This window comes from Colossoma macropomum, unplaced genomic scaffold (genome assembly GCF_904425465.1).
Source record: "Colossoma macropomum unplaced genomic scaffold, Colossoma_macropomum, whole genome shotgun sequence".
Taxonomy (NCBI): domain Eukaryota; kingdom Metazoa; phylum Chordata; class Actinopteri; order Characiformes; family Serrasalmidae; genus Colossoma; species Colossoma macropomum.
The window spans coordinates 16,422,280-16,446,603 of NW_023494792.1; the positions used below are offsets into that span (position 1 = coordinate 16,422,280).

Consider the following 24,324-nt stretch of genomic DNA (forward strand, 5'->3'; position numbering starts at 1 on the left):
AGCATATGAGGAGGTTGTCAGTGAGTTCAATCAGGAGTGCTACAAGAAGGAAAATGTGGGAACCTCTACCTTAGAAGCAGTGGAGGGTTGTGGTTTATAAAGTTGAAGTAACATACATTTCATGCCTTACAAGTCACAGCAGCCCCTCTGGCAGAGAAAAAACAGCACATGGGATGCATGCTGATCTAATGCTGGTCTGGTGCTGGAGCTGGTCACCCAGCATGGTCATGCTGGTTGATCAGCGCACCAGCATCCAACACACGACATATGCTAGTTTTGCTGTTGATCAGTACAATAACTCCCATTGCTGCCAACCAGCACCCAAGACACAACATATCCTGGTTTTACTGGTGGCCAAGCATGCTGGTCTATGCTGGTTTGTCTAGCAGGGGCTTCACACCATGTTATGAGATCCATGCACAAGTGCAGCCGCCTAGTCAGTCTTTGCAGATGGTCCAACAACACAAACTTCACCTGAAAGTCTAAAAATGAGTCAGTTGGGCAGGACGTGAACCTTTAAGCCCAAACTACTCGTCCCTGAATCAATCACGCGCCATGTCTTTAACAGAGCAGTCGAGCGGTAGTTAGCATTCAGTCCTGGGCAGCGGCGGAGGCTGCGCATGCGCGTCCCTTTCACCGTGCCTGAATGCTGTGAAGGGTTTGAGGGGAGAGACCCCGGGGCTGCTTTACTTACAGACTGCTGAAATGGATGGAGCGGAGCGGAAAAGAGGCGTCCGCGCCAGGCAAGAGCCACAGGCTCCGAGGAGCACCATGAAAGACGGGAAGGTAAAGGAGGACACGGTGCCAGATAGAGTGACCCTCAAAAAAGAAATCGGACTGCTGAGCGCCTGCACTATTATCATAGGTAAGTCCGGGGTAGACGAAGTTGTTTACTAAAGCAGGAATAATAAGAATAAATGAAGGAAACTTTGAAAGGTTTCTACGGAAGAATCTTGGTACATTTTAAGCTGGTTATGTTATTAGTTAGCTCTCTTACGTTTACCCTGAGAAGTTAGCTAAACTCTTTAAAAGTAGAGGACTGTTCCCATCCTCTTCTAATCCATTCATTTCATGCCTTTTCTAGCTTTATGAGGTTGGAGCCAGTTTCTTCTGTATCACCTCATTTCAACTGGGCCACAAAAATATTTGGCATAAGTTGGCATTACACTAATTACACTAGCCATTATAAATTAATCTATAATGTATTCCATAATATATACTTTAAGTACTGTCATAGGTGATCTGTTGACTATGATCCATTAGTCTTCTTCTTGCTTGGTATTAAGGTGCTGAACTCTTTATTTATTTATTTATTGTTCCTGTTTTCATCCCTTTTATTAATGAGGCTGAAAGTTGATTTAATTTACCTTTTTGACAAAAGGCATTAATCTATGAATGTGTTGGTAACCTGTTCATTGGTACATTAAGAGCATCACAGTGGGTCAGCAGGCCTTTCCCAGTCCTTTCAGATGTTTCTGTCTTTAAAAAAATGTGAATAATGAAAAACATTACATCTTAGATGATGTGCAGGTTACTGTGGTTTCCTCAGAATCTCCCCGTGTTGTGGGCAGTGGGATCCGCTCCTCGTGGCAGACTGAGCTGTCGACACAGTGGAGTAAATGATTTATTCCTGCTCTTATGTAATCTCGTTGTGTGCCACTTGGCTGCCAGGGAGGCAAGCGTGAGGCGATTCTCTCCCATTTGCAGTGTCTATTGTTGGAGAGATGTTGCTTGAGGGGGGTTAACCTCTGTATGTGTATTTCTAGCCTTTGCAAATCACATGCAAGATTTGGACATGGATGGGTTCCAATCAGGGCAGAAAGGTCTCACACAGGTCAACCTTAAAAAAAGAAAAGTTATGTTTAAAAAGAAAGTGTATCACATCTTATTTGTCTCTGTTCAGTTGAGATGCAGACTTACTGAAAAATTCCAGGTCTATCATGTCATTCTCTTTTGAGCATGTTATTGATGGTATTCCATGTCTCTTTGTTAAAGGACAAAAGTAAAATACAAACCTACCATTTAAAGCCATTGCAGTACTTTTATCATTTTTATTGTACAGTTTATTGTAGGGAACTATCGGAATCAACCGACATAGGAATCAGCAGATTTTCACTCAAAACATAAACTCGACAATCAGACAATTTTATGTTTTGATTTTGGCCGATCTGTATTGCGGTTTTATAATGTAAATAACAGGAGGCAGGTAAGTGTAGTTGGACTGTATTTGAATAAGCCAGCATAAAAATCTGCAAATTTACTACACCTATACCAAAATGTCATAACATAGTTGTGCATTGTCCATTGTGCCAAATAGCCGGTTTCCTCTTACTTTCAATGTAGCACTTTGAATCATGTTGTTTAATTAGGCAAATTATTTAAAAATGAAAAAAATAAATTCCAGTTTGTCCTATTGAGGAGTAATCAGTGTAGTTTATATTGCCAGTTTAGCTAAAAAATGGTACTAAAAATGTGTTTAATTTCATGTGTTCATTTTATCCCGCATAGTGTGAGCTATAGATTAAAAAAAAAACAACAACTATATTGTATAGTTGCAGAGATAACACACAGATTTAATCAAAGAGTAATCTAACATAAGATATTATTAAATCTTTCTGACCTGAACGTAACTTTCAGAATCGCTGCATTTCTATACATTTCCAGGTTTTGTTTAATGCAGTTGTGTGGGTTTTTGTTTTTTTTCCTGCAGGTAACATCATTGGTTCAGGAATCTTCATCTCTCCTAAAGGGGTTCTGGAGCACTCAGGCTCTGTTGGCTTGGCGCTGGTGGTGTGGGTGTTAGGTGGGGGCATAGCTGCCCTGGGGTCCCTCTGCTATGCTGAACTCGGCGTCACAATCCCCAAATCAGGGGGAGACTACTCATATGTTACAGAGATTTTTGGAGGCCTTGTGGGGTAAGACCAAGACGTACTATGACTTTTTGTCTTTTAAATCCTTTTTAAAAGATCAGCACTCAGTTTCATATTGTCCCCAATAAGTCACACAGTAAAGTCTGAAACCAAACTCACTAAGACTATTTTTAGACCCTAAATGTGTCTGCAATACTATACTGGTCAAGCGTTTGCCCTAAATGAACCATCAGTCTACAAATTATAGACTGTCTCATTAATTCAATTATAAAATTAACTCTTAAAAATGTACGACAACAGGATTTTTTTTGTTCCATCTCTTCTGCTCTCCAGCTTCCTTCTGTTATGGAGCGCTGTGCTGATCATGTACCCTACCACTCTGGCTGTCATAGCCCTCACCTTCTCCAACTATGTCCTACAGCCTGCATTTCCTAACTGTGTGCCTCCCTATATGGCCACACGAATGCTCTCTGCTACCTGCATAAGTGAGTACATCTTATACCCAGTGCCAGATTCTCTTAATTTACATCTTTCACTTTATTTTCTTTGCATGTGGCTATAGGTTTCCTGTTCTTGTTAGTACACTTCTGTCTTTAGACAGAGTTAAACATCATAATAATTTGTGGGTGTGAATGGAAGAGGTTTTAGCAGAGAGGGTGCTGTCTTATGTAATGCAGATCCAGAGTGCTAATAAAATATGTATATTGTGTCTGAGCTGCTGTAGAAGTATGAGCAACTGAACAGAAAGGTCAGATAAGTTCAAGAGCTGGTGAAATGAGTCTCATGCAATAACATTTTCATTTTATGTTAATGAAAATTATCATTTTATCTGAAACTATTTTTTAAAAATTAAAAATGTAATCATGGCTACATCTCTTCTAAACATGCCTACAAGTCTCTTACAGCAGTGCTGTAAGAGTCTCTAGAGCAAGATTTTTCAGTTTCAAGAAAACCCCTTTCTGATCATGTACCTAGAAGGTAGGAGGGCCTTTAAAGACTACAAGCACTTTATGGCGGATAGTTGAGGGTGGTCTCTTTGGAATGTTTTTGTTTTTTCCACTAGCTGACCACTGCATATAACTAGCTATACTACTAGGAAGCCGAATATCACGTCTGTAATAATAAGCCTCTACAATAGTGGCTGTGCTAGCAGTCAGAATTTCTTTATCGGTCTTGGGGGTTTTGTATTTGTGTAATGCATGCTGGGTATTGTAGTGATAAAAACACAAAAGGATACAAAATCATGAATTCTGGCAAACCAATGAGGCTGAGATATGCAGTGCTGTGCGACATAATATTACATTACTTAACACAGCAAATAACATATTAAATGCTGGTTTTAGTCCAGAATGCCCCTTTAAGTCTTGCATGCGTTTTTGTTACTGAGCACACTAAAGGTTTTCATATTTTTTCATATATGCGATTAACATAACCTGTTTGTAAATGAACATGCACTTAGGTGAATTGTGAATTTGCACAGTTGATGCCCCCAAATACCAAAATAAACCTTAGAAGCCTCAGTCCCACTTGTCCTCATTCATAACATATCCGAACCACCTTTCACACATGCACTTTTGTGTGGGAATTTAATGATATTTAAAGGCGAAACAATAAAGTGTGAAAGCAAGCTAGAGTTTAAATTTACCTGCACAGGACCTAGTACAGTAGGACCCTTGGGTAAACAGAAGCTGATGCATTGGCAGCAAATACAGTGATGTCTTGATTATGAGTTTTGCTAAAAACTTGTTTGTAAAATGCCACTTAAGAAAAATCTGTTTGTATGACTGTCTCTACATGAGGCCCATTGATTTCAAGCACTTTGCATGAATAAGAAATGCCTGCCTGGCAGCACTATGCTTTGACCTGGATGATTTTAGGATTTGTTAGAAGGAAATAAGCTTTCAGCTCTAATTTTTATTTATACTAAAAAAAATAAGAATATTATAAAATAAATAAGAATATTAATAATAAGCCCTTCTGAGAGTCAGTCTTATAAGCTTGCATCTTACAGCATTAATTAAGATGTGTTGATTGAATGCCACAGGACTGCACAGTTTGTTCCATATTGTGGCACACAAAGACACTAAGGAGCATATCAGGTGCTAATGGGTTCGGCTCATTAACCCAGCCTCAGAAACCGTGAAGCACTAAAGAGTAAACGTTACTGTTCTTGGCTCTGTGTTCTTTAGACATGCCAACTCTCCTAATTGCCCACTCAGCGGCTCTGCATTCCCACAGTTACAGTAGCTCCCCTCCGTGAAACAACACCATTGCATTTGGAGCTCAGAACTATGAAGAGTTAGGAAAAATAATTTCATCAGAACCAAATGAAAGCGTTGCTTACAGCCTCTTCTGAAGGTGTAAACACCAGCAACACCAGAAAAAGACATAAGAAGATGTAAACATGCAAAGCATACTGATTCCTGACCAGGCAATAACCACTCACAGGGGGCCATGAGCCGCAAGTCTGCAGCACTTGACTGTGCTGGCTGGGCCTGCAGCGTGAGATTATTGCATTAGCTCTTACTATTCACTCTTGTTTGGGGACAGAAGAGTCCTGAAAAAGAGAGACGCGCTCTGTCTTTTCACAGACCTGCTCATCGGCCTCTGTCTTTGTTCTGTTACTACAGGAGGCAATTTGTTAGTTGGGACTAATGGGGACAGCCTTATTTTTCACAGAAGGAAAGAGAGAATGTGACGGTGATGGATAGGCAGACACAATTACACTTCCACTCCTCTTGTCCTTAGCATTCCCACATTCCCGTGCTCCAGTGAATCTACATCAATGGCTCTTAACACATTGATCCCACACCAGTCCATCCTAAAGGCCCCGCAATCACGTTTCTCCTAACATGCCTTGGCATCACAGGACTACTCCAGCTGAGAGAAAACTTGGCATCCAAATTTGGCCACCTGCATTTTTCATTAAAGGCATTAAAATCATACTTTCATTCATACTTCATGCACAACATATCAGTGTTGAACTACAGTATTTGGTCAATAAATTACAGTTTGCCTTGAGTCTAATGCTTGTGTGCTTGTTTGTGTTCTGTTGGTCACTGTATTTGTAGTATTTCTGACATGGGTGAACTGCTTCAGTGTGCGTCTGGCCACACGTATCCAGGATATCTTTACTGTGGGGAAGCTGCTGGCACTGGGCCTCATCATAGCAGTAGGACTGCTCCAGATCTATAAAGGTGAGGCTATTGTCCAGTCAGTGACGAAAATGTAACATTTGGTCACAAGTGTTTTATTTTGAGTGTCAAGTGAAATCCTAAGTCATGATGGTCAGTTAACTTACTTAATTTAGTCTGAGTTTAGTTTTGCATCTTAAATAAAAATGATGGCAGACCACATGTATGTCTGAAGAGCTGTGTGCTGGACATAATGCTCATGAAGGCCTCATATTCTCCCTTCAGTCTGGGCCCCGTTTTCCAAAAGCATCTTAGTGTTAAGATCATCTTAATTAGTAGAGAGAATGTTTAGTCTGATGCTCGCTCTGCCATTCAAGAATCATCTTTGTGCTAAGATGCTTTTGGTAAACCCAACCCTGTTTTGTTACTATGCCTTTAAAACTCATATACATAAATGACCTCTTGTGTTGTGCCTTGTTCAAAAAGCAGTCTGGCCTGAAACACATATAACTCCAAGTGTGAATGGAATGAAGTCACCAACAAAAAATTCAAACTGGGCTATTTTTGCAGCTTAGTTTCCATATATAGACTGGGGAGTGAACAGTATGTTTTAATACAGTGCTGTGAAAAAGTTTATGTTTTTGCAGATTTGTCACACTTAAATGCTTCAGATGATCAGACTACTTTCAATATTAGATACAAATAACCCAAGTAAACACAAAGTGCTATTTAAAATGATAATTTCATATATAAGGAAAAATTGCCCCCTTAGCTACTAAATCAACCAGTTAACCAAATTCAATTGACTATTGGGTTCAATTTCACCAGCCATACCCAGGCACAATTACTGCCAGACCTTTTGAATCTAAACATGTGAAGCAGGCTATAAAGTCTCAAAAAACAGCACATGATGCCACATTCTAAAGAGATTCAAATACAGATGCAAAATGAAGTCATTGAAAGCTACCAGTCTGGAAAGGGTTACAAAGTCATTGCCAAGGCTCTGGGACTCACGAACCACAGTGAGAGCCATTATCCACAAATGTAGAAAACTTGGAACAGTGGTAAACCTTCCCAGGAGTGGCTAGCCTACCAAAATTTCACCAAGAGCGCATCGACGACTCATCCAGGAAGTCACAAAAGAACCCAGATGAACATCTAAGGAACTGCAGGCCTCACTTGCCTCAGTTAAGGTCAATGTACACATTTCCACAATAAAAAAAGACACTGGGCAAAAATAGCATATATGTGAGAGCTGCAAGGTGCAAACCACTGCTGACCAAAAAAAAACAAAGTCTTGTCTTGCACTTGCCAAAAAACATCTAGATGACCCCCAAGACCTTTGGAATAATATTCTGTGGACTGATGAGTCAAAGCTGGAACTTTTTGGAAGACATGGGTCCCATTACACCTTGCATAAAGCTAAGACCGCATTCCACCATAAGAGCGTCATACCAGCAGTCAAACATGGTGGTGGTAGTGTGATGGTCTGGGGCTGCTTTGCTTGTGCAGGACCTGGAGGACTTGTTATAACTGATGGAACCATGAATTCTGCTCTCTATCAGAAAATGCTGATGGAAATCCTGAATGTCCGTCCATCAGTTTATGACCTAAAGCTCAAGCACAGTCAGGTTATGCCGCAGGACAATGATCCGAAGCACACAAGCAGGTCCACCTCTGAATGGCTTAGAAGAAACAAAAGTTTTGGAGTGGCCGAGTCAAAGTCCTGACTTGACTCCCATTGAGAAGCTGTGGCAAAACCTGAAATGGGCAGCTCATGCTCAAAAATCCTCCAATGTAGCTGAATTAAGACAGTTCTGCAAAGAAGAGTGGTCCAGAACTTCTCGACCGTGATGTAAAAGACTCATCGCAAGTTATCTCAAATGTTTGATTGCAGCTGTTACTGCCAAGGGTGGCACAACCAGTTATTAGGTTAAGGTTTATTTTTTCACATGGGTGATAATGATTTTTTTCAAAACTTATATCTTAAATAAATGGAATTATCATTTAAAAGCTGCATTCTGGGTTTACTCACGTTGTCTTTATCTTATATTACAATTAGTTGGATGATCTGAAGTATTTAAATTTGACAAATTAGCAAAAATACAATAAATTCTTTCACGGTACTGTGTGTAAATGTCCTTTAGTTTAATAATATAAAGAGCATCTTGTTTTCTCAGGTAACTATGAGGGTCTTACTCCACAAATAGCGTTTGAGTTTTATAAGACTCCATCAGTGGGGCAGATTGCCCTGGCTTTCCTTCAGGCATCCTTTGCCTTCAGTGGATGGAACTTTCTCAATTACGTCACAGAAGAGGTGGTGGACCCCAGGAGGTGAGAATACACCTCTCACTCTTGGTTTAACAACGATATGTGACATCTACGGTACTCAAGATGCATTTTGTCAACATGCAGTATGCCAACAAGCTGCGGGCTGTAGTTCTATAATCTATGCATTACATATTGCCAATTGTAGCTCCCTAGGACATCTATTCATTGGTATAATATCTCTATGGAATTCTGTGCAGTCTGGCTGCTGGCATTCAACATACAACAGCAAAGCCTGGTCTAATAGCCACTAATTTAGCCTCAAAGCTTGCTTATGACTGACAAATTGTATTGTATCTTGGATCTGTGCTTCCCCACGAAAGGCTTTGCGGTATACCATGTGCTGCAAATTGCTACTATCAGTTCTTCTATATGTTTTGTGCACATGCACCCTGTGAACAAACCCAGCAGTCATCCTTGTACTGTTTTAAACATGGTGTTTTGTCAGGAATCTTCCACGTGCTATTTACATCTCCATTCCCTTGGTGACTTTTGTGTACACACTCACCAACATCGCCTACTTCTCATCCATGTCTCCAGAGGAGCTGCTGTCCTCCAACGCTGTGGCTGTAGTAAGTAATACACACCCTTTTCTGTCTTTTGCTCAGGTAGAGTTTGTCCGTAGCAGCTCAGTGTAAAAGCACAGGTCTAATATGATCATCAATGTTGCCAATTTATTAGGTACCTTGTACCTACAAACATTGAACATTCTAACAGGTACAGCTACTATATAAGTGCATTTTGTAGGTTCACAGTTACAGACTGTAGCCCATCTGTTGCTGCTCAAACAACCACACTCCACCATCAATTAAAAAGGACCGCCATAGGACCACCGCTGGCTAGATATTATTTGAATAGTGGGCTATTCTCAGCACAGCAGACACACTGAGATGGCATTGGCATGGTAGTGTGTATAGCATTGGTACGAGTGTGTCAAGCACAGTGGCATTGCTGGTGTTTTTACACAACTCTGTTATGTATAGGTTGAATTTTGGCCACCAACCAAAAATAACCAGCCAACAATGGTGCTGTGAGGACATGTGTGTACACTTTTTAAAAAATCCTGGCAACATTGCTGTACCTGATACACTTGCACCAGTACAACACACAATATCATGCAACTACCATGTTGGTGTCACAAAGGATAGGCCGCCACCTAAATAATATAGTGGGTGGGTAATACAGTGTAATGGGCTGGGGTTTGATTTCCCACCTGGGCAAGCACACCACCCTATACTAGTAAGAGTCCCTCAGCAAGACTCCTAACGCTACCCTGTCACATGATTAAATTGCAATCACTCTGAGTAAGAGCATCTGCCAAATGCATTCACATAAAAGTAATATCTGGTCCTATGGTGATTCCTTTCTGGGCCTGGTGATCTTATGGTGGTCCCTTTCCATCAAAAAAATGGGGTAGTGAGTGACTGACAAATACAGCAACGGATGAGCTACAGTGCCTTTGTAGGTCTACAGTAGACCAACAAAGGCACCTATATGATAGGCATACCTCATACCTGATTAAATGGCGTAGTGTAGGTAAAAGGGACTAGGTGCACCTAACAATCTCAGTGTGTAGAATTTAGAAACACTAAATTAGGATATGAATAAAACTCTCACACTGGAAGTTTCTATTATTTTAGTTTAACCGCTAAAGTTATTTCAGCATTTGCAGGGCAAGGCATATCATACTGGCAAGTTGGAATAATTTAACCAGTTTTTGGGGTGCTAAATTCAGAACTTATGTTTAACAGACGTTTGGGGAGAAGTTGCTTGGAATGTTCTCCACCATCATGCCCATCTCTGTGGCACTCTCCACCTTTGGAGGCATTAATGGCTACCTCTTCACCTCATCCAGGTCAGACCAAACCTCCCAAGACATTTTTAGAAAAGTGATGTGCTTACTATTGAAAGCCTCCTGAAGAGTATATGATATGATATGATGATACTTTGCTGCCCCCTTCTGGACATTCAATGCCCTTGATGAGTTATGAACAACCTGAGCCCATATGTAAAGTTAGAGTGCTGTTCTAGAATCATTATGTACATTCACTGGTGAATAAAATGGCACTATTTTTGAGGGGTTTGAAGTATATTGTCATTGTCCAAAAAAAGCACAAGTATTTCCATTTTTTCCAATTTTATTTCATTTATTTTATTTTCACCACACCAGCTGCTCTTTACATTGTGTAAAAATCTCATGACAAATGGACCAATAGAAATGCTCCAAAATTACTTGGAATATAATAACCTCTTTACATCGACTTACATTACAATTTAAGTACATTTTCACCTTCTCCTGTAAAGTTATATGTAAAACAATATGTACCATGGATCTGTATTCATAAAAATACACAATCATACTGTCTTCGGACACACCTGGAAAAGCTCGTGCTAATGCTCCTGTATTCCTAATGCTTTCTGGGTTTTTGTGTGTTTTTGTGCCCCCTCAGGCTTTGTTTCTCAGGTGCAAGAGAAGGACACTTACCCAGCTTACTGGCTATGATTCACTGTAAAAGCTGCACCCCAATCCCAGCTCTGCTTGTCTGTGTGAGTTGGTATACCATTATCGGTTCATAGATTAAAAGTGCTTAACCCTCCCAGGTCCCCCACATTGAATGCCTCTTCTTACATTGTGTTTAATTATTTCTCACTCTTAGCTTATAGAAACAAGCAAAGAAATTACTTCTTTCTGTTGATTCACATTTGTTTTAATACATATAATAGGAGATATTTTATTTTGATTTGATGTTATTGGTATATACAGCCTTGTGCAAAAGTTTGGCCGACCTTGGTTAAGTTATGGCACAATTTATATTATATGTTTTATTTTTAACAATAGGTAAAACTCAGTAAATAAATAGAAATTGTGCTCTAATATTTGCAGAACAATTACATATTTAAGTTTATTCCTCATAGAGGATGTGTTGACTTATCTTCATTTAGAAAAAAATCAACAAAACATGTAATTTGACCATTGCTTTTGCATACGACTGTATATCGTCTTGTTTTGCCAAAAGAAAAACATCTTTTTTACTGCAACTCAGTCATTTTTTAATGTCAAAACAAACAGAAAAAGTTGAAAGTGCATATTTAAAGCTGTCACCACAGAATGTTAATCAAATGTAAATGTGATTAATTACCAAACCATATGATGGATTGTGTCATTACATTTAATCACAAAACTATGTACTTAATTACATAATTACTTTTATAAATAGCACTGCAAAATAGCAGAAATGGTATTCTAAAGGTCACGGAGGGTTACATTTTTTTCTCTTTATCTATCTGCATCTCTTTGTTTCTCTCTGTTCCTTACTGTTCTTCCCTCATCTTGCTCCATAGTGCACTGCCACAATCGTAATCATGTGCATTGGTGAAACGCACAATCTTATAAACTATGTGTCCTTCATCAACTACCTCTCCTATGGAGTCACCATTGCTGGCTTGCTGTATTATAGATGGAAGAAGCCAAACCTGTACAGGCCTATCAAGGTATCATCATGCAAACCAAAACTATCGTGACTACTCATAAAATACTGTTACAAGGCTTCTTTGTGTCTCCTGGCTTTGAACTTGTGGTAGAATTAGCAGCTTGACATCAATGGCAGAGGTAATCACATGATAACTCATTTGGGAAGTGAATAGTAAAACCACCACAACAGCACATTTCACTATAGCTCCTCTGGACTAATTTTTAGAAGAAGACACTAATGGAAGGTTTGGACTCCACCCTGCTCTGATTGCATGTTCTCACACCCATGCTTATCTCCTCTCCTCTCCACAGGTGAGTCTGCTGGTTCCTTTGTGTTACCTGCTCTTCTGGGCGCTGCTGCTGGGCTTCAGCCTGCACTCGGAGCCTGTAGTCTGTGGGGTGGGTTTGGTCATCATGCTCACTGGAGTGCCTGTCTACTTTCTGGGAGTGCATTGGAAAGACAAGCCAAAGTGTATCTATGACTTCATTGGTAAGTTAAAGAATGTATTCTACTGCTTTTTCAAAATACCATAATTCAGTGGTTTAGATGTAAACAGAGTCATTAAGGATGGTTTGATGTGAAATGGTTCATTGACAAGAAACGCCTCAGATTTTTGTGCATTTGTGGTGACAGGAAAAAAATGGAAAATTCCCATTTTAATACCAATAAGATTAAGTAATAATCAAGACCAATCTTGCTCTTTTAGTTTGTGTACAGTATATATACCATACATATACTGTATTTGGTTAGACTATATACAGTATATTAGTAAAGTACATCCATTGTAAGAAAAGTTGGACATCAGCTTCAAGTGGCAGATCAAGTATTGCAAGAATCAACATCATTATACACCGATCAGGCATAACATTATGTTATTATTGTTTCTATGCTCATTGTCCATTTTATCAGCTCCACTTACTACATAGGTTCACTTTGTAGTTCTACAATTACAGACTGTAGTTCATCTGTTTATCTGCATACTTTGTTAGCCCCCTTTTACCCTGTTCTTCAGTGGTCAGGACCCCCATGGACCCCCACAGGGCAGGTACTATTTGGGTGGTGGATCATTCTCAGCACTGCAGTAACACTGATGTGGTGGTGATGTGTTAGTGTGTGTTGTGCTGGTACAAGTGGATCAGACAAAGCAGTGCTGCTGGAGTTTTTAAACACTGTGTCCACTCACTGTCCGCTCTATTAGATGCTCGTACCTTGTCAGTCCACCTTGTAGATGTAAAGTCAGAGACAATAGCTCATCTGCTGCTGCACAGTTTGTGTTGGTCATCCTCTAGTCCTTCATCAGTGCTCACAGGACGCTGCCCACAGGACGCAGCCCACAGGACGCTGTTGGCTGGTTATTTTTGGTTGATGGACTATTCTCAGTCCAGCAGTGACGCTGAGGTGCTTAAAACTCCAGCAGCACTGCTGTGTCTGATCCACTCAGACCAACGCAACACACACTAACACACCACCACCACGTCAGAGGTTACTGCAGTGCTGAGAAGGATCCACCACCTAAATAGTACCTGCTCTGTGAGGGTCCATGGGGTTCCTGACCACTGAAGAACAGGGTAAAAGGGGGCTAACAAAGTATGCAGAGAAACAGATGGACTACAGTCTGTAATTGTAGAACTACAAAGTGCACCTATGTAGTAAGAGGAGCTGATAAAATGGACAATGAGCATAGAAGCAAGGAGGTTTTCATAATATTATGCCTGTTCGGTGTACATTATGAAGTCTACTCATGTAAGAAAATGAAGAGAAATAGAAATTTTATGTGTTTTCATATGTATGCAGCCCACTCTTTATCTGTTTACTCCAATCTGAATAATCCAAAGGTAGAATTTGTTGCCGTAATGTATTAACTGTAGCTTTGGGGGTGTTTACAACCCCTGATCGGGTCTGTTATCTCTGTTACAGAGTGGGCCACGTATCTGGGTCAGAGAGTGTTTTTTGTGGTTTTTCCCCACATTGACCCGACTGAAACCGCAACACCAACAGAATGGACTGACAAGTCTTCCATCACAAGCAAGGCCTCTGGACCTGTTTGACTTTTATATTTGTGTATGACTGTTTACTCTCTTAATTGTTTCAAGGTCATTTGTTTTGGTTTTTTTTATTTTTTGTTTTGTTTTGTTCTTTTTTTTATTAGACCTTAGAAATGGGTCCCCCTTATTTTAAAGCCCTAGAATTTGGTTCTTGGGTACACTTTCAAATGCAAATGTCCATGTGTTAATTCATGGGCCTTATATAACTTTTGTATGTACATGTTTCATGCAATTTAAGGTCAGTATGTTAACACTCCCTGTAGATGTACATTTATATACATTTAAAATGTTTCTAACAGGTTGTTTGATATACTTAAAGCCCATTTGGTTTAACCTATGCTGTTATTGTGCCTTACCGGGAAGATAGGCTGCAGTTAATTCTTCAGAAGTAACTGGATTTATATGCTCAGATTTACTGTCACGCTTTTAGCTGAGGAGCTATGATCAGATCAACTTTTTTTCATACCAGGTATTTCAGTATCTTTGTGTTGATCAAGAACTTGAAAGTATACAAAAATCGAAGACCAATAAGGACTAGGGCTCAATATATTTATTGCTATGTGTCATTTAACAAAGTCTAAGAGACTTGAGAGAGGTGCTAAAATGCTCCTGTCACTGTTTTGCAGCATCTGTTACCTCTTTTAAAGTACAGCTAGAAATGTGGAGTTCAGGGATGCATTTGCAGTCTTGTGACAGAACTCAGCATCATTATTCAAAGTCACAACTAATATCCGTGTTCAGCAGTTCAACATAGTTTGAGTATGCATGACAAGCTGCATAAGTTACGTCTTATAAGTTGGTTTGTTGTTTTGTTTTTTTTTTTGGCGAACTCATTATTTACTTTCTAAACTGATATTTCTAATTTGTATCTTGTACTGTATAAGCTCTAATGTTTATGTAGTTTCTAGTAATGCCTTTGAGTAGCGTCTCTGTATAGCACTGCCATATTCCTGCACATGCAAGTGTTTGGCAGCTGTGGAAACAAATCAAATTGCACTAACCGATGCACACTGCACACTTCAAAAATGCTTAATGGTAACATGTTCTAATGTCTAACTATGTATAATGTGTTATATATTCTGATTGATATATATTTTCTGATGTCAGCACCCTTTCACAGAAAGCTTTATCATGTAAGCCTTTTCTCCACCTGTCTCCTCCAGCACTGCCGGTTACAAGACCACCTGTAGTCAGTTTGCTGTAAATAGTTTTGCGGAGCCCCTGGAATGGATACACTAAGTTTTACAGTTGTCTTGAAGAAATATGTAATAAGCAAAGGAACACTGAGCTTTCAAACTCTGCGCAGAAATCAAGGGACATATTGCACTTTATAGGTTTCTTCTAAGTTGTACGTTTTTGCAACCTGCTCATTTTTGCCTATGCAGACTTTGATAAGATTGAATTTGCAGGGGCTTGAAATGAGATTTGAAATCATAAATTATTTGTAAAGTGTATTTACAGTGGAAGAGGCACCTTCATGTTTAACTAGATGTTTACTGGTTCTTCATCTTTTTGTAAATGAAATGATGGTTTAACAGTTACAGCCCAGTGAATAAAGAATGAATAACGCTGCTTCATCCGACTCTAAGCTGCTTTATGATGTAGGTAGTTCAGGCTGTGACGAAGTAAAAGGCACCGCTGGGATTCGAACCCAGGATCTCCTGTTTACTAGACAGGCGCTTTAACCAACTAAGCCACGGCGCCGATACGTCATGAGCCGAAAGTACTGGGTTTCAGGGTGAGAATCCCTGATCATCGGGCAGCGCTGCTTTCAACATAGTCAAGGTTTATCATCTTTACATTCATTATTTCAGCGAATATAAACTTCTGTTTGCCATCTTTCAGCTTTTCCCCTCGTTAGCTACCGTAGCTATCTAAATAAGGTAGGTAGCTAGCTAACGTTAGCTGAGTTAGCTGTCTAAAGGGCATAAGTGTGGCCTAACTTCTGTCACTAATTCTAAGTATCTTAACAAAAATAACATTTTAATCGTGTATATTTTAGGTATAATTGTGTATATTTATCGTGTAGTTTCCCTGTGATGTGTTAACGTTGCCCCACTCCTGAGCTCAACGTTACCCCTCAAGTTTTCCGTGTGAATCGCCGCAGTGCAGACAGCTTGATAGCTTGTTTTTGTTTATGTGCTGCTGTTATTCCAGCAACAGCTAAATGTTCTTTGTTTCACTGTTAGTCCTCCTCTGAAACCTGGGCCAATGTAGATTTTATACTAGACTTACCCACCCTCAGCAGAGTAGACGGGGTCAGCACAGAATACTGACGTAGCGTCAGTTTAAGCACTTCACTGTAGGTAAGTGATAGCTGAGTGTATCACACGTCGTGAACTACACTATCAGTAAGTTTAATATAACAAGCAACGCATTATTTGTAGGGCCTGTGTCATGGAAAACCAAACTGTCCTCGCGTTTGAAAAGAGCTTGATGCAGTAAACACTGTATCACTCCGCTGAGACGCCGTTGCTAAGCAACGATTTTGACAGCTGTAGGAGACGCTCAAGCCATTTTGAACGTTTTTACTTCTTACTTTGCCACAAACAGAAAATGGATACTTAAGATTACATTTGACCGACAGCCGATTTGGTCAGACTCTGAAGATAAGACTGCACTAAATTCACAAACTGTCATCACCACTGAGCAAGCTATTCAGTCAGCAGCTGTGACAGAAGAACACCTAAACAACCTGGAATCAGCCAGACATGAACCGAGTACCATCCGCCAAACGTGTAGTCTGATCTTCAGAGTCTGACCAAATCGGACTGAACCATAAAACTGCCGCATTAAGAAACAAAAAGCTGCTCAGTGGTGATGACGGTTTCGGAATGTAGTGTAAGGAGCTGAAGAACGAACTGCCGGCTGTGAGGCGAGTGAGCGGAGCTCTTTACTGTGACGTAGCAACGAGCTGCTTGTTAAGGAACTATAATTTGGCGGAAGGAATTAACCCAATTAATTAATTTATTACTTTATTTATTTAACTGTTGCATAAAAGCAATAAAACACTCAAGGTCGTGTGTTATCACAGCCGTGATGTTATTTCGCGATAACACATTCCCTCTCCTGTTCTATTGCTTAAACAGCATGTGGGCAGTTTAGCCCCGCCCATTCACACTGTGTATATATATATATATATATATATATATATATATATATATATATACACACACACACACACACACACACACACACACACACACGTCAGTCTTAAAGGTACAGTAACACTAAACTGAAACTGCATGTTTCATACTAAGGGATAAATAAAGGCTGCAAAATGGAAATGTAAAAATAAATTCTGTCTGTTTTTGGTACATAAACCCACACAAATGTCAGAGGTGGACAACAGATTTGGAACCTTATGAGAATTAACTGACTGAAAGAGTCTGTGCCTCAGCGGGCCTTACACTATTTGAAATGAGATCTGTATTGATCATTTTTTATCTGAGAATTGCGTTTCATGTGACAGTTCTGATTGTGGCCAATGTAGAATGAACAGACTGACAGCTGTTAAATTAAAAGAACACTAAGATGTGCATTGAAATGATCTCATCTTTATTGATCAGGTGGAAGAAGCCCAGAACTGCTTCTGGTCTCAATGGCTCTGAAAGCTTTAGTTAGCGGCGATGGTCTGGTCAATCCATGAGCGAAACTTGGTGACACGAGTGTATGCTGCAGGTGTGGATGTACTGCAGGTGCTGCTACCCCAGGACACAATACCCACCAAGGTCCAAGCTCCAGACTTCTGACAGACCAGAGGGCCACCAGAGTCACCCTGTGAGAGGAGTAAAAGCATGAGTAGGGTTGGTTCTTTTATGCCTTGTTTAATATTAAATATTACTGTTTTTTTATTATTCTCTTGTGCTGTCAGACCCCACCCTCAGATTTGCTATAGGTCTGTTCTTATACTGATCTGTGTTACCATGCAGGAAGAAACTCCAGAAGCTCCAGCGCAGATCATGACGTCAGTCACGCTGGAGCCCCAGTAACGCTGGCAGTCGCTGTTAGTCAGCAGAGGCAGAGCTGCCTGCTGCAGACGAGGAGGAGTGGTAGCAGCTAGAAGAGAAAGAGTGATGTGAAATTTCAGAGAGAGGTTTTTCTTTGAGCACAACTTTTGGAATAAAGCTGGTCCAACAAAATGTGATACAAAACATTGATAGTAAAGTCTTTTTAAAGCACAATTAAACCTGATACACAGATCTGTCTCATACAGATACAGTATAAGATCACATGTAATCTGTGTTACCATTGTATCTGGTCAGGCCCCAGCCAGTTGTAACACACTTCAAGCCGCCTGGGAAGTTGTCACTGCTTGCAGGCAAACACACAACAGACACGCGGCTGTTCAGCTGAGCAGCAGAGGCCAGCTTGATCAGGGTGATGTCATTGTTAATGGTGTATGAATTGTAGTTGGGGTGCTGGATAACCTGCATTGGTGAGAGAGAGACAGAGAGAGAGAGAGAGAGATCTGAAAATCTGTTTGTGTACTGTGTCAGAAAAAATGGGAAAAAGGTCACTGGGGTGGTACCCTCTAGGGAACATAACTGTACCAAATTGGTCCTTGATTCTAGGCTTTTTTCCAAGTTGAAAATAGTGAAGTTATGAAAAGGTAAAAATGTGTCTTACCTTAAAACTTATTTAAATTACACAGTTGAGTCTTAGGGACTGTTTTGTACCATTAACCATGCCATTTTAATTGTTTGTACCTTTATTGGACTAAAATGTACTTGTACAGTACCCTTTGTCTGACAGTGTATAAGCACAATACAAACCTTTCCAACAGCCAAGGTCTGGATAGCCTCAGCGTTAGAGGAGCGGTCATGCTCTCCAAGGATAACACGGTGAGATGTTCTGCAAAACAAGATATTAGAATATTTCCAGTTCACTGCAAATACAGAACGTGTTTGTTTTTTTATGCCAAATACAAACAAAACTTTGAGATTAAAACCTCTTTCACACAGGACCAGGCAAATGTAATAGTGCCATGATCTTTGCTAGGCCAATTCTAGATGTTAGATGTTATCTAAATGTTACTTAGCCCGCCTAACCTAAGTAAATATGCATTACTAGTCCAAATCGTCTAGAGTTCATTCTCATTCACAATATACTGTAACAGCAGGGCGCGACCTGGGGGAGGCACTGCTGCTGCTGCTCTATTGCAACACTGCCTCTGCGGTACTACCAGAGATTGACAAACATAACACTCAGCCAATCAAATCAAACCTCATACATTGTAAGCCAATCATATCAGACGTTAGACATTGTAAACCAATCATATCAGACCTGGGAGAGGGTCTCTTTAAAACACAGCAAAGTAATTGGTAACCAAGCTGAAGACAGGAGTTTGGCAATTCACAAAAATAAACAGTAGACCTTATTCAAAATCTGCAATATACAGAGTGAAATAGTGTGAAACTGTATATATCCACCTACAACACGGATTTGTGACAACATGTGGTCAGTATAGTTGGATATCTGTTTTTGTGTGGCTTGTTAACTCTAGTTAGCTGACTTTAGGTTTAAGTGAGGTAAAGGGCTTGTGTTTAACTAAAAAACACTGGCTAATTAGCTGACAAGCCAACTAGTCGAATCTCTCTTCATAGTGAGTTTGAGAGTGGACAAACAAGAGGGATAGACGTAAGGTTATTGACAGCTCTTTGTATTCTTTGTTTTTAGATTTCTCTTCAGTGCTTGGAAACAAAGACACCAGTGTTTGCCACATATTGTTGTTTACAGTAAGTTAAAATCAGTGAAAAGGACGAGGCTGAAGTTGCTTCCTATTCGCCAGATTCTTGTTTTAGTTTTTCCACTGCGAGGCACCAAAATCAAACTGCTGCAGCATTTGGGGTGGAAAATTTAAACAAGTAGCTACGTCAGCGTTGTCTTAAAAGGTCATCCTAACAGTTTTATATCCCTCAATTCCTCAACCTGTATACGGAAATTAAGAGGCAGCAGCTCCATTGAAGGCTAGTCAGGTACCTGTTAAAACTATAAAAAATTAAATTGATTGGTCATTATTTCACTGAGTTCTTGTAAATCTGAGTTTAATAAAATTGATGTATTATTAAACACAGGAAGAGAGGGAGAGAAAGAAGCTGAAGATGCCTAACAGGACTGAAGGAGCAGATCTGATTGAGGTTAGTGATCAAGAAGAAAGCAAGGGAGGGTTGTATAAGCTTTCGGTTAAAATTAAAACTAAATTTAGTTTAACTAAGAAAATATAATATTTGTCACCATGAAATTCCGTCACCTAGTTTATTAAACATGCCTACAAAGCAAAATCAGACTGAACTGATCTATAGTCTGTGTTTGAATAATATATTTAGGACTTTGCAGCTTATCTAAGAGAGGAGAGAGCATTGTGTGACTTCAGTACCTTTGCTTCATCTGTGCCTGTTGTAAGTGGATGGATATAGTGTTTAAGTCATATTAGCTCTGTGCTTAATACAAACTACAAAGAGACAGATCTACTGTATGCTAATTTGACCAAATAACCATTTTTTGATATACTTAACACAGCAGACAAACTTGACATTTTCTGGCTGTTGCTACTCTAAAAGTGCATTATAAACATTTTGGGGCCATTAAAAAGCTTAGCTCCCTTATCCATGAACCTCTAGTGACACCCATGAATAGTGTTAGCACAGTTTAACTTTGAGATAACTTTTTTGTGGCATTGCAATTGAGAATTTGTCATGTACTGTTGCACAAGATACATTGTTCTACACTTGAGTTGTGTTTACATATACTAGTGTTAATTCTTAGTTGTTTCCACATTGTAGTGCAGTGCCTTAAGAAGTTAAAAGATGAGCTTCTAAAGAAACTTCTAAAGGAAAATTCTGTTGTTACCTGACACCACAGTGAGCAGCGGTCGCCACCCAGTACTGGTTGATGAGGGAGCCACCACAGAAGTGGAATCCTGTACTGTCCTGAGAAGAGAAGTGTTTGAGAAGAGAACTGTTTAAAGCACTAATTGTATTAAAGTGAGTTGAGTGATGGTGAGAGACAAGTGTCAAAAAATAAGTGTCAGTCTCACCTGTAGAGACACCTGCCAGGGCCAGGAATGGGGCACTGCCTCCTCACCATTCACAATCCTGGCATATCCAGTGATCACAGGCGGGATGGCAGGAACACCGCAGCCTAAAAATATCACACAAACAATTTCTCTCCTAATGAGCATTAATCATTTTAATCAATATTCCTGTCAGCATTGAGTGACAGTAACACTGTGTCAGTGTCATCATGACCTTAAAGCTTGGAGCGAAAAATTCTGTTTTTACCAAATTTCTATCAGAGAGATACACACTAGTTTTTTTTATTTATTATTATTTTATTTATTGGTTCTAATTAACCCCAATTTGTGCATGACATGCAGTGCTTCTGAGTGCATTAGCACTTTTGGTGAATATTAAAACTTTGTAACTTTTTTTTATTATAAACGTCTTTTTCTTCTCCTGAAAACTTACTATTTCAGAAATGTGAGATTTTTTTCATACAAAAGCGACATTATTGTACATTGACAGGTACCGAGAAGGACCCTGCATACTGAGAGAATGTTATGTCGAGTTAAGTTACGTACCATATGCTGTGCTGATGAAGGCGAGACAGGAGAGAATCCACAGGAGAGCCATGTTTTCAGTTTGCTGTGGCTAAGATAGAGTAAAGGTTTTTATAAGACCTCTGAAGCCTTGAATTCAGCATATCTGGTTAAACCATGCCAAAATAATGCCAGCTTCACCTGTTTCATCTGTGTTATCAGAGCAATTTATTCCCATGCTACAAATTTAGGAGTTGCTTTGGAAAACTACTGCCACGTTAGCAAATAGTCAGAATCAGTGTATTTGCATCTCTGTACTGTGCTGGACTGTTTTCATATAAGGAGTTCACTGGAATTAAAATAAACAAATAAACCCTTGTCAGCTTTATGATTAATATGTTTGCTGTGCTTATTTAGGTCAGATCTTTGTTTTTAATCTTACCCCGTTCTTACATAATTTATTTCTTTAGTTTATGCAGCAACAGAATTGCTTTGAGCTCAGTGAGCTTGAATACCTTTCAGTTTTTATTGCATAAATAAACCAAGAAAAAAAACTTAAACAACTATGTAATAGCTTAGTTACAAAATCAGTGAGCATAGAGTAGAATGTGATTAAGATATGATATATGTGCACAAAGAAGTTTATTTGTTTCTTTTCAATTTAGAAGGAAGCTACAAAAAATTCACTGTTCAGCCTTGGGCAGTATTGATTTATTCAGGTATGATAAGTGAGTTATTTTGTAACAGATAAATCTAAAAATATAAGATAACAGGAGAGGGGAACATTTAAGGTCATTCATTTTTCTTCTAAGCCACCTATCATCCTGGAGCCTATTCCAGTGGTCATTGGGCAGAAGGCAGAAAGCACCCTGGACAGACCACCAGTCCATTGCAGGGCAGACACACAGACATACACACTCACACGTAAGGGCAATTTAGTATCTCCAATTGGCCTGACTGCATGTCTTTGGACTGTGAGAGGAAACCCACACAGACCCAGGGAGAACTCCACGCAGAAAGGACCCTGGTCACCCGGTCAGGGAATCGAACCCAGGCCTTCCTTGCTGTCAGCACTACCCACTGTGCCACCATGCCGCCCACATATAAGGTCATTCATTCATTCATGATCTAAACTGGCAGTCCATTACAGGGCAAACGTTTAAGGTCATAAGACAATATATATATATATATATATATATATATATATATATATATATATATATATAATCTTAGTTTACTGACTGTAGGGGGAAATTTTCTCATGAGGCTTCAGATGTGTACACTTCAGTTACAGCCTAGGCCTAGGTTAGATAAGAGCGAAACATAAATAAACACAAACACAAACTGACTTCAGAATCAGGAAGTTGTTAATTGTTCTTTTACTGCTGGTATTTCCTGACTCCAGTCCACGTACACAGTGTGGGTAAACACATTGGCTTGCCTTTATCTATAACGCGATTACTGGCCACACACCTTCATACATCACAGAAATGCTCAGTGTAGATAATGCATTTTACCAGATTTGTTCCAGTGCCTGGATCACCCTTTAGGTGCCGAGAGATTTTACTGAACTGGGAAAATCTGCTTTTAGCTACAGTGCACCAACAAGCTGGAATTCATTACAGTAAACTCTAGAGCTTCACTCACTGGTGTCATGTGAACATTTTAAGCTTTTAGTCTCTAACCACCTCCCGTCAGCCTGCAACTATTTTACTTGATTTTAGTTAACTTCAGTATGATTTTGGTATGTTTTAGCTATTGTTTCACTTTTATTACTATTTTTTTATTGTCAAGGTTATTGTTTTATGTCTTCAAGTCCTTTATTTATGTCATTACTATGTTTTAGTTATGTTTTCAACAGGTTGTTTTTCTATTATACACATTACCTTCACGCGTTAACAGCCCTTTTTTCTCAGAGCCAATCACACTGACCCAGAAAAATACCATAGCAATCTATTGGTTGATATAGATTTATACAAATCCTTGAAACAGTTTTAATTCAAAGATTTGGTACAGCATAAAACAATCTTTTTTAATCATTTAATATATTATGTGATAATAAAATTATGATAATAATAACAAATAAATAATTATGAAATACAAATATACAGTAGACCAACAATAAAATCATTTCACATTTCAGCCTCAAAGATCAGCATGAAGTTGTTTTCTTATATATCTGGGCAATTTAATTTGTAAATGTGTCTATTTACCACCACTTGTTGTTTTTTTTGAACAGCAGTCTAGAAGTCTAGAAACAAACTTGTCAGTGTTACTGCTGTGCTGAGAATGGTCCACCATCTAAATATTACTGTTCATCTGTGGTTTTGTGTTCCATTGATGGGTAGGGGTAGAAGATACTTTGGTAGGAGTGCCTGATAAAAGTTATACTATATTACCAAAAATATGTGGACATTGCTCCTAATTAGTGGGTTTGGTTACTTAAGACACACTCATTGCTAGTAAGTGTATAAAATCAAGCACATAGCCATGCAGTCTCCATAGACAAACACTGGCTGTAAAATAAGTCGTAGTGAAGAGCTAAGTAACTTTTAAAGAGGCACTGTCATACGATGCCTTTCCAACAAGTCAATTTGCCACATTTCTGCCATGCCCTCTACTGTAAGTGCTGTTACTGTGGAGTGGAAATGCCTAGGGGCAACAGTAGTTCAATGGTGGGCTGCCTCTGGAAGCAGCACAAAAACTGTTTGTCTGGAGCTTCATGATTGGTTTTCCATGGTGACTAGATTGGCTGAAAAGCATGACAGAAGCCTAAGATCACCGTGCACAACTCAGCTAGAGCGGTGTAAAGTCCACTGCCACTGGACTCTGGAGCAGTGGAGGCTTGTTTTTTGGAGTGATGAATCACGTTTCACCATTTGGCACTCTGACAGATAAATTTGAGTTTGGTGGGCGCAGGAGAACAGTGCCACT

General features: G+C 39.5%; 2 protein-coding genes and 1 non-coding gene across 3 annotated transcripts; 1 reads left to right on the forward strand and 2 right to left on the reverse strand.

The window, feature by feature from the left end:
* The first annotated feature begins 529 nt into the window (after positions 1-529).
* slc7a10b (solute carrier family 7 member 10b) lies at positions 530-13,855 on the forward strand. Its single transcript, XM_036576241.1, has 11 exons — positions 530-865; positions 2,711-2,915; positions 3,204-3,355; positions 5,942-6,067; positions 8,185-8,338; positions 8,781-8,904; positions 10,084-10,187; positions 10,783-10,879; positions 11,675-11,824; positions 12,117-12,294; positions 13,723-13,855. The coding sequence occupies exons 1-11, from the start codon at positions 706-708 to the stop codon at positions 13,851-13,853; spliced, it is 1,581 nt and encodes a 526-aa protein (XP_036432134.1). The 5' UTR covers positions 530-705; the 3' UTR covers positions 13,854-13,855.
* Positions 13,856-15,480: 1,625 nt separating this feature from the next.
* Positions 15,481-15,554, reverse strand: trnat-agu. The gene has a single exon. It is a non-coding gene; the product is annotated as a tRNA-Thr (tRNA).
* A 1,833-nt stretch (positions 15,555-17,387) lies between these two features.
* LOC118811778 (chymotrypsinogen A-like) lies at positions 17,388-21,601 on the reverse strand. The gene is made up of 7 exons (XM_036576243.1): positions 21,433-21,601; positions 20,890-20,993; positions 20,703-20,782; positions 18,626-18,704; positions 18,100-18,280; positions 17,776-17,909; positions 17,388-17,628 (listed from the first exon to the last, which is right to left on the reverse strand). The coding sequence occupies exons 1-7, from the start codon at positions 21,482-21,484 to the stop codon at positions 17,467-17,469; spliced, it is 792 nt and encodes a 263-aa protein (XP_036432136.1). The 5' UTR covers positions 21,485-21,601; the 3' UTR covers positions 17,388-17,466.
* Positions 21,602-24,324: the final 2,723 nt, after the last annotated feature.